Source organism: Gossypium raimondii, chromosome 10 (assembly GCF_025698545.1).
Source record: "Gossypium raimondii isolate GPD5lz chromosome 10, ASM2569854v1, whole genome shotgun sequence".
Lineage (NCBI taxonomy): Eukaryota > Viridiplantae > Streptophyta > Magnoliopsida > Malvales > Malvaceae > Gossypium > Gossypium raimondii.
The window spans coordinates 61,515,183-61,525,958 of record NC_068574.1 but is presented as its reverse complement, the minus strand read 5'-3'; the positions used below and the strand labels follow the sequence as shown (position 1 = coordinate 61,525,958).

The window sequence follows — 10,776 nt, the reverse complement described above, 5'->3', positions numbered from 1 at the left end:
CCTTTTTATAAATTATTTGTAAATTTAATATACATGAAATATTTTAAAATTTTAAATATAATAATAAATTATATTTAAATAATTTAATATAATGATATAGAAAATATAAATTAATTTAAAATTTTAAATATATTTTAAATAATTAATACAAATGTTTCGCATTGCTTTTAGGGTGAAAATGTGCTTTCCAACCCCAAAAGCATTCTTGAATTGGGCCTTAGCGCGCAACATTTACAGATTTTATCAACATTTACGTAAAAATATTTAAACATCGAGAGCTAAATTTATTATTATATCAATTAAAATTATATATAATTGACGAAAAACATTAACACCATAATTAATTATCTTTAATTGCCCACTCTTAAATTTAATAGGGATTAAATTACTTCAATTTTTTTTAAGAGGGACCAATTTTCTCAATATTAAAATTGAAAAGGATCGGAAAGGTGTTTTTATCGAAATGTTTCAAACTAAAGTGATCAAAACTTGAAATAATAACCAACAATTATTAGACCCCCAAAAGTCTAAACCTTTAATTAAAACAAACTGAACTGAAAATGATCCGAACCTAAATTGATCCAAAAATTTGAAAATTCAAATTTACTCAACCAAAATCTAATATAAATTTTTAAATATCCCAATTTTCTTTTTTATAAAATGGAAAAATAAAAAAAAAATTGAACGGACTAAAATGTTATTTTTGGAAACGAATGCTCCAAATATGTTTAAAGGCCAATAAGTGCCCATTTGCTATTGGGCTAACATATTTAAGAAACCCACCACCACCTCAACTTGCAATTGCATATTATTTTACGTTATAATCTCATACCAATTTGTATAACCTTTCATATATATAATATAAATTTGTAATTTTGTCATTTATAATGGGATAAAATGCAATTTTTCATTTTAGGGCTAGGGTCTTGCCTGCCCTAGATTTGTCCCTGTTAAAGGTAAGATATGCTGATGGGATTAAGGAGTATGAAATGAAGATAGACGATTTACCCATTGAGTCGAGAGATATAAGAAGGTTTTTAAAGGGTTCTAGTGATTAAGTAGATATACTTGAGTCTTGATCATACCTTCAAGAAACCCTTTTAAGGGAAGTTCTGAATGTCATAGTAAACCACATGTCCCTTGTGATTCGAGAGCCGTCAATAAGGGTATCTTGCAGTCTAGGTCTCCTTACTAGGTTTGTGATGTGATCTGATGGGATGTGATTATAAGGTATATGAATAACGAGTGGCTACAATCTTGTCAAGCAAGGTACCTTTTTTCGACGGGGTATATTGTTTGACGAGAGATTTCAAGTGGATAGGTGATTTGGCGAAAAATATCGATAGATTTCATAATTCATGTATTTATATACCCTCACAATCGTTTAATAAGAGGATAAACACGTTTCAGTGCGTTCGAATCGACTGGCAATAAAATGTGCTTCATTCCCATGGATAAGAATCAAACCTCGATCTCATGATTAAAGTATGAGATGAGCTACCACCAACCACCAACCACCTCGTGATTCTATTTACTAACTATTTCATTTATTTAATAAAAATCTCCTACAAATGTAATACTGCAAATAAAGGCTGAGAAAGGTCAAATTATAGCTTTGGTCCCTATATTATACTCAAAGTTGTGAATTGATGTATTATATTGTCAATCCAAATAATTAACACTTTTAACAGTTTTGATTCAAATAGTAATTTGATTTTTTTAAAGAAATATTTCAACTCTTAATGTTAATATCAATTTTTTATACTGAGAATAATATGTTTAAAAAGAATCTAGTTAGTGTTTTAATCAGAATAGTTAATAGTTTTAGGGTTAAAATATACCATAAGTCCTTATATTTTTCAGTAAATTTAAAATTTTCTCTCTATATTTTTATTTTAGGAATTTAGTTCTATTTTTCAGATTTTAAAATTCAAGTCTAGGTATTAACACTGTTAAAATTATTTTGTTAAATTTTAGTTATATTACAATGTCATTTTTAGTTATCAAGTGAATATTTTTATTTCAAAATGTCACATTAACAAATTTAGCAGTGTTAATAATTGAACTTAGATTTTAAAATCTAAAAAGTATAGGGGCTAAATTTCAAATTTTCGAAAAGGACATGAACTTATGCCAAATTAAAGTACATAAACTAAATTGAAGATTAAAGTATAGTAAAGGGACCAAAACTAAAATTTTAACCAAGATAAACCCGATTTCAATGAAAACGTTTAAAAACCTGCAAATTTTATCCAAAAATTCCAGAAAAAGGTAGAGCCGATGGGGAGTCACTCAATCATCACCAGTATTAGCTCAGCCCCACCTTCACTCCCTCTCCGTTCTGTTCCGGAGGTCGTTGCATTCTCCGGCCACCTATCTCACCGGAAAACGAGAGGGCTCCTTCTCTATCCCCAGACCGCAAATGCATTCTCCAGCCCACTCCTCGTGCATGCTCCGGTAGTTTTTGCATTCTCCAACGACCTGTTTAACCGGAAAAGGAGAGGACTAGAGGTGGTGACACGTGCGGGCGCCAACACCAGCAGCTACGTGTTCGCGGCAGTGTTCCCGCTCTCACTCCTGGCTATCACCATCTTTACTTCCATCAAGATTGCTGATAAGCTCGACGAAGACTTCCTAGAAGATGTAAGAGTCTAAAACAATTCATTTATTTTTTTCCCTTTTTACGGGATTTTCGAATTATACTACTTTTTTGAATTGGATGCTTAGTTCTTTGGAAAATTTGAGTTTTTCTTGAAGTGGAAGTCTTATTTGGATTGCTTAATGAGGGAATTGGTAATCTCAAGAGTTTGTTATTGTAATGCCCATTAGGTGTTTGATAAAATTTCACAATGGTTCTGTTTTTGACATTCATTAAAATCTTTGGTGTAATATAGAGATCTCAATTCATACCCCAAACCTGAAAACCTGATTCGATTTAGCTGAATTCAAGCTCCACTCTATTCGATTTGATCATAAAAATCAATAATCCAAGCTTGTCTAGCTTGAACTTAAATTCATCCCTACTTAAACTGATCCGAACTAGAAATAATTCGATTCCAGACCTATAATGATTTGACATGAAATATCTGAACTTCAAACCTGATTTACTTTAACTCAAAATAATCCCAACCTGAAATTGATTCGAACTTAAAATGATTCCAATACTTGAATCGTGGTTTTTTTTTATGCAGATCTCTATAAATCAAGCAGTAAAGGAGGCAGAGGACGAGGGTGATGATGGTGGTGATGGTGATGATGATGCTATTTCATTGGAGGAAATAGTGCAAGAACCTGTGCTTCCACGTACTCGAAATCGTCCCAAGAGGGAAGTGTAAACATCCAATTTCATAATCTGTATTAATTGTATAATTCTTTTTCTGAGTGTAGATTAAAACTCCTAGAAAGTGCCATTGAACAATGTAAATTTGCCCTTTTGGGAGGGAGAAGGGGGGGAGGGGGGATACATTGAGCTCATTTTGGTTGTTGTTGGAATTTTGTCACATAGCATGTGAATGAAGAAAACAAGTATTGAAAGCTTTTCCTCTGTTTAGGAGTCTGATTCGGTTTAACTTCAACATTAATAAAATTTAATGTAATTGTCGGATAATGGTGCAGCATATGATTTGATTGAAAGGGAGGGGTATTTTGGCTTGAAAACTTATATTTGATAATGTTAGGCCAAATATGCTCTTTATTTATAAATATAAATAAGTAGATTAGTAATGTTTTGGTAATGTTGGCAAAGATTGAGCGCTTGGGATCTTAAGTGTTTAGGTTCGAGTTCTATTATGTGTATTTACATGTGTGAGTTCTTAGTCTAGGTTTTATTCTGGTTTAAGTCTCATTATCGGATACCAACTGAGAAAATGGTGCAACTGCAATATATGATTTGATTGAAAGGAAAGGTTATTTTGGCTTGAAAAATCATATTTGTTAATGTTAGGCCGAATATGCACTTTGTTTATAAAATATAAATAAGTAGATAAATAAGGGTTTGGTAGTATTGGCAAAGATTGAGAGCTTGTCCACTTTGGATCTTAAGTGTCTAGGTTCGAGTCCTATTGTGTGCGTTTACATGTGTGAGTTCTTAATCTAGATTTTATCTCACCATGTGTAATTGTCGGTTCGAGTCCTATTGTGTGCGTTTACATGTGTGAGTTCTTAATCTAGATTTTATCTCACCATGTGTAATTGTCGGATGCAAACTAGAATGGTGCAATATATGATTTGATTGAAAGGGACGGATATTTTGGTTTGAAAATTTTGTATTTGTTAATTTTAGGCGGAGTATGCACTTTGTTTATAAATATAAATAAGTAAGTAATGTTTTGGTAGTGTTGACAAAGGTTGAGGCCTAGGATCTTAAGTGTCTAGGTTCGAGTTCTATTATTTACATTTACATGTGTGCTTTTTCGATCTAGATTTTATTCTGATTTGAATCCCACCATGGTTTGAATATATTTTGAGTATCAATTCTTCCATTTTTTTTATAATAGTTTGATTCTAGTTGTAGTTATACAAAATTGTTGATTCTAATTATCATTCCATTTGTGCTTGTATCAATTGAGTCTAGTTGTAGTTATAGGAATTACTTGTATTTGCTAATTATATCTGTACCATCGAAAAATGAAAGTAGGATAATTTGATGCTCAAAGGAATTACGGAATTTTGGTCACTTTACTGTGTTCAAATTTAAGATTTATGCCTTACACTTTTATTTAATATAATTTGGTCCTAATGTATAGGGGTGAAGCCAACTTATTTTTTTTGAGAAGGCAGAAACATATTTTTATGAGGATTAAAATGTAATTTCATCATTTTATTAATTTATAGCTTTATAATTTTTAAAAGATTAAATTAAAAATTTATCAATTTTAGGGGACCAGAGCCCTTACCAAGCCATCGATACTAGCTCTGTTAATGTCATTTGTTAGCTCAAATGTTTAATACAACTATTTCGATTAAAATACATATTTGGATCTCTACTTAAAAACATTTATTTTCAACTCATCTTGCTAGCATGATTTTTGTTTTACTTTATTCGTTTGTGTTGGATTGTGTGGTTTTAAGAAAAATCTACCTTAATATTTTAGCGAAATAATTACGGATCTTAACTATTTAAACTAATAATGATATAAAAATAAAAATAATTAAAATTATGTCAAATCAAAATATATAAATCAAAATATCAAATTTAAGTACAAGAAAAGCTGGAGTGGTTTTACACTCTTCCATAACTTTTATACGGTTAATATTTTAACGATTCACCATTTCATTTATCAATAATTTTACTAGTTATGCATGTAAAATTTCGAACCGATTCAATATCTCTATCATATTGACATAAAAAAGTGTATATATTAATATTCATTGAACGGTTGAAATTTTCTTTACATTAAACAAAGAGTTAAAATTTTTATTTTACGTCAAAATTGACGTGCATAATCTATATGAATGGAGCATAAAATAAGACAGTTGTATTGTTAAAATATCAATAATATAAAAGTTACTGAATGGTGTAAAGTGTAAACTTACTATAGTTTACACCAATATAAGTGGACCCTCCTATCTTTTAATATTTGCATTATAAATATTTCCGTTGACAGTGACTTTGTTAATGTCATTAGTTAGCTCAAATGTTTAATACAACTATTTCGATTAAAATGCATATTTGGATCAAAACTTAAAAACATTTATTTTCAACTCATCTTTCTAGCATGATTTTTGTTTTACTTTATTCTTTTGTGTTGGAATGTTGGTTTTAAGAAAAATCTATCTTAATATTTTAACAGAAATAATTACGAATCTAACTATTTAGACTAATAATGATATAAAAATAAAAAATTAAAATTATACCAAATTAAAGTATATAAATTAAAATATCAAATTTGAGCATAGTAAAAGATCACAAAACCATGCATAAATGCTTAGCATAATTAAAAAATATTTTATTCTTTTAAATTTTAAAATAATGTTTATATTTCTTTCTTTAAAGTTAAATAATATTAGGTTTAAATGCAAAATTGACCTTCAAATTATATCTCCTTTTTACTCAAGTAATTAAAGTTTTTTTTTTGTTAAAAGTGGTACTTGAATTATTAATTTAATTTAATTTTACCCTAAAACCCGATACCATCGAATAAGAACATGAACATCATATTTTTTGGGTAAAATGAGATGAAATTGATAATATAGATACATTTTTTTTGACTAAAAGTACTTTTAGGTACTTAAATGAAAAAAAGAGTATGATTTATATGCAACTTTGTAATTAACCCTAAAAAATAATACCATTATGATTTATATGAAACTTTGTAATTAACCCTAAAAATAATACCATTGTCATCATGTAAGGGATTAGCAAGAGTTGTAATGTGTCTATACTTTGAACCGAGCTTATATACGATATTAATACATTTTATATTTGTCTAAATCGATTCCGCTCATAGTTACTAAAATTTGCTTATATATGTAAATGGTTAACATAAATCAATTTCAAATCACCATATTATTGTTTATTTTTAAAAAAGTATTTATGTAATTTTAATTTTAATATTTAATAATTTTATATATTTATCATTTATTAAAATTTCAAATATATGCAACTTAATATATTTTTAAAGAGAGTAACCCATTTACATCGGTGTAAAATTAGAGTGGGTTTACACTCTTCCATAACTTTTATACAATTAATATTTTAACGATTCGACCATTGAATTTATCAATATAATTTTACTAGTCATGCATGTAAATTTTAGAACCGATTCACTATCTCTATCATATTGAATAAAAAATGTATATATTAATATTCATTGAATGATTGAAAGATTTTTACATAAAAATTAGTTAAAATTTTTATTTTACGTCAAATTTGACATTCATAATTTATATGAATGGAGCATAAAATAAAACAGTTGTATTATTAAAATATTAATACTATAAGAAGTTACGGAAGGGTGTAAAGTGTAAACCCACACTAATATAAGTGAATCCTCCTATTTTTAATATTTGCATTATAGATTTAATTTTTATATGTTGTAAATTACATAATATAATATAATATAATATAAACTTAGAAAATGGGTTGGGTTAGATCGAACTCAAGCTTTGAATACTTAAATCCGAATATAATCCATATTTTAAATAAATTTAATTTTTTTACTCAACCTCATTTTTGAAGCCTAAAATTTTACATAATACTTTAAACTTTGTATAAACTTTCGAACTTGAACCAATAACCCGGAACTCGAACCGGTGTTACCACCAATACCATTGCCTTCATAATTCATCAGCAAACTTTTTACAATGGTGACGATGATGATGGGTTTTGATGGGTGCATGTTAATGTTGTGTGATACAGATGCTGCCTGCCTGTCATGTACATTTTGGTATACTGAAAATGACACAATCATTTTGCCCTTTTTTGGCTTTATCTTTTTATATGTTCAGAATCAAGTAAAGGATGCATGTGAAATGTCTTATCATGCTTTACTGCTATCATATTGGAATTTTCTAATTTTGTCCTTCAAATTTTAACTACAATTTTAATTTAATTTTTAAACCATTCAATCAACCTCCTTCGTTTGTTAGATTTGGCATTGAATGTGTATTTTGATTTGTCGTGAAGCAAATTATTCCATGAATAATTTGATTTTAATGCTAGATTTTGAGATAATTTTCAATAATTTTAAGGGTTTGATAGAGAATTTTTTTCAAAAAATAAATTTTCTAAAAACATTTCCAAAATAGTCCGCCACTGATTTTTTTTAATGTGTTAGATTCAAGCCCTTCATGTGTTGGTGTTATGCACGTGTTTTCAATTTGATTCATGGATATTAAATGTACTTCACGTCAAATTTGAGTTGATATTTAACGCTGAAATTAATGAAAAGACTTAATTGATATAATTAGAAACAAATTTAAGGGAGTTGACAATATAGCCTTGGTCTCTAATAAATAGTAAATTTGCTCAAATCCTTGGTCCCTCGTAAAATTACAATTTATAAATTAATATGATTGTAAAATTATCTTTTGGCCCTCAAAAAAATTATGATTCAATTTAGACCTCCAAAAACTTTTTTCTGCCTTCATCCCCGGATATGATGTAGATGTTGTAACAAATTCTTAGCTTCATCCCTGACTACAAATAATGGTTGAACGTGGAAATATGATTAGCATTGCATGGAAGTTTCAAAAAATGAAAAACTGAACTCATATTGCGAACGAAGCAACAATAGGAGTGATAAAATTATTGTTTATTGACATCATAAGGTGTGATGTGATATGATGGTTATTCACGTTATCTTTTAATTATGTGGTTGAAGATTCTATCTCTATTTATGAGAATAAACTATATTTCAGAGAGCACACTATGACTACCCCTACCCCTCTCCTTTCTTTGAAACTTTCCCTCTGTCATAGCTTTCTAGGAAATTACCAGAGGGAGAAAGGACAAGGTGAACAATTTGGAGGGGTAAATGTTAAAGTCATAATTAATGCTTGCTGGGGGAAGAATTAAAACCATGAAAACTGAGCAACACCATGTGAAGCAGTACCTGAAAATTAAGGCAAGCACTTTGGGCCTACATTTTGGGGATTGCCGAAAGGACTTTTGTATAATTTCACCTGTCCTTGGAAAAATAAAAACTATGTTTTATGACAATTCCTCTGCAAATTTTGCCCCACATTTACTTCAACCCTTTTTATTTTCGTATATAATTCAAAGTTAATCTCGAAAACTCGACTCAATTAATTTAAATTTTCTAATATTTTTGAAAGGATAAATTATAATTTTATTATATATTAATTTAAGATTTTATAAATTTTAAGGACTAAAGTAGCAAACTCGAAACCTTAAATCTAAAATGACATTAACCAAAAATCAAACCAAACCTGAATTGATCCAAACCAAAACCAACAATTTTTTTTTTATTTCTCGTGCAATTCAAAGTTGATCATGATATACATATGGAATTTGGGTAAGATCATACATATGTGCATCTTGGTTCACTTGATATGATGAACTTTGGTTAAAACTATCCATGAATCCACCACAAGCAACTAGGAACTCACCTAAACCCGTCACGGTAAGCCGGTCAAGTTCTGTACCAGCAACACCGGTCGAGTAGTTCGCAGCATATCGAGCCAAACGAGCTCTCGCGAGGGCCAAATCGTGTTGAAGCTCGATCATCTTCCTTTGCAACAAGGCTATGGCACCTATGCAACCGTAGACGGGGTCACGGAGCCTTGCCTCAGCTTCGTAAACCAAGGAGTTCACGGTGTCCTCACGCTGTTCTTCGGGAACCTCGATCAAGATCTTGCTCACGTTGCTAGCTCCGAAAACTTTATGGACCTTTGCGAATTTCTTCGGCTCGTCAGACCGGAAATAGGGTGCGAAAATGCAGGTGGGACTGCACCTCCTTTTCAAGAGCTTGCAAGCTGCACAAGAGGAAGTGGAACGTGGCTCATGGCTCCTCATGGCTTCATATGAAAACAACTACAAAGACTATATATCTTCAATATCTTATCTCTTATCAAACTACCATTTAAATAGACCATAGCTTTATAAATAGCAAAATTGTAACACTTTTAGATATTATATAAATTTATGGAATTTTAAAAATATATTGATCAATTTAGGGGTGAGTTTGGTTTGGTTGGGTCGAGTGTTTTGAATTTTTCGAATTTCTTATTGTAATCCAGTTCAGTTCTCGGTTTTAGGGTTTTTTTTAACAAAATGAGTTTTTTTTATGGTTTTTAGATATTATTTCATAAAATTTCAAAGTTTTTTTATAAATATTTTTCTAATTTTTTTTCATGTAAATAAAAATAATCAATAAATTTTATGTGGTATTTTTAAAAATATTTTTATATAGATCTTTTAAATTATTTTCATTATTTTAAATATAAAATATTTATGTTTACTTTATAAAAAATTAAAATTAATAATGAATTAAATAAAAATGACATTGGGTTTGGTTCAAGTAACCACAGATTTTTAAGATTTATTTCATAAATCGTCTAAACACCTTGTTTCAGGTTGATTTTTTTTATTTTTCTTGCTCAGACCTAGGTCTATTAGCTCTGTTAGCTAGAGAATTGTGCTAATAACGTTAAGGTGACAAATTTAAGATCTGTATGAACTATAAATGTTTTTTTTTTTTTACTTTTCCGTCAAGGATGAAGCCGGGATAGATAGGAGTGTGACCCTTCCTCGATTAAATGGTACAATTAAACTTTTAATTCCTCACAAAATTTACTCAAAACTTGACATGCACAATCTACGTAAATGAATATTAAATATGATAGTCAGTTAAAATATTAATCATAAAAATGTATGAACATGTGTAAAACTACTAAATATATATCACTCAATACATTTAAAATTTTACTTTTCAAGCCTCCTTCAGATCTTAGCTTTAAATGCAAGTCTATTATAACGTCATTTTCTGTTATACGACTACTGAATACTCTTTTCTAATTTTAAAATATTACACCAATAATTTTTAAATTCAAAAATAGGAACATAATTTTAAAAATACCTTTTAATTTGATTTTGATTATAATTCCAAATTACAAATATGAGGCTACAAAATCTTGAAAGAAAGAAAACAAAGGAAATTATTTTGTTTTTACATATGGTAGAAAGTGGGGGCTAGAAATAATTGTTGATGGGGGCACCATTATAAATATTTATTGGTGAGGTTTGGTTGAGAAATGATTTTTTTTTTGTTTTTGGGTACATTTGGCTTAGAAATGATAGTTCATGAGATTATA

At 29.3% G+C, this 10,776-nt stretch overlaps 2 protein-coding genes across 2 annotated transcripts; one reads left to right on the top strand and one right to left on the bottom strand.

The window, feature by feature from the left end:
- Nucleotides 1-2,242: 2,242 nt before the first annotated feature.
- On the top strand, nucleotides 2,243-4,191 carry LOC105778490 (uncharacterized). The gene is made up of 2 exons (XM_012602206.2): nucleotides 2,243-2,643; nucleotides 3,192-4,191. Exons 1-2 carry the CDS (start codon nucleotides 2,281-2,283, stop codon nucleotides 3,333-3,335), a joined length of 507 nt encoding a protein of 168 aa, XP_012457660.1. The 5' UTR covers nucleotides 2,243-2,280; the 3' UTR covers nucleotides 3,336-4,191.
- Nucleotides 4,192-8,897: 4,706 nt separating this feature from the next.
- On the bottom strand, nucleotides 8,898-9,585 carry LOC105778346 (LOB domain-containing protein 21). Its single transcript, XM_012602032.2, has one exon. It carries the CDS (start codon nucleotides 9,476-9,478, stop codon nucleotides 8,945-8,947), a length of 534 nt encoding a protein of 177 aa, XP_012457486.1. The 5' UTR covers nucleotides 9,479-9,585; the 3' UTR covers nucleotides 8,898-8,944.
- Between the last annotated feature and the right edge of the window lie 1,191 nt (nucleotides 9,586-10,776).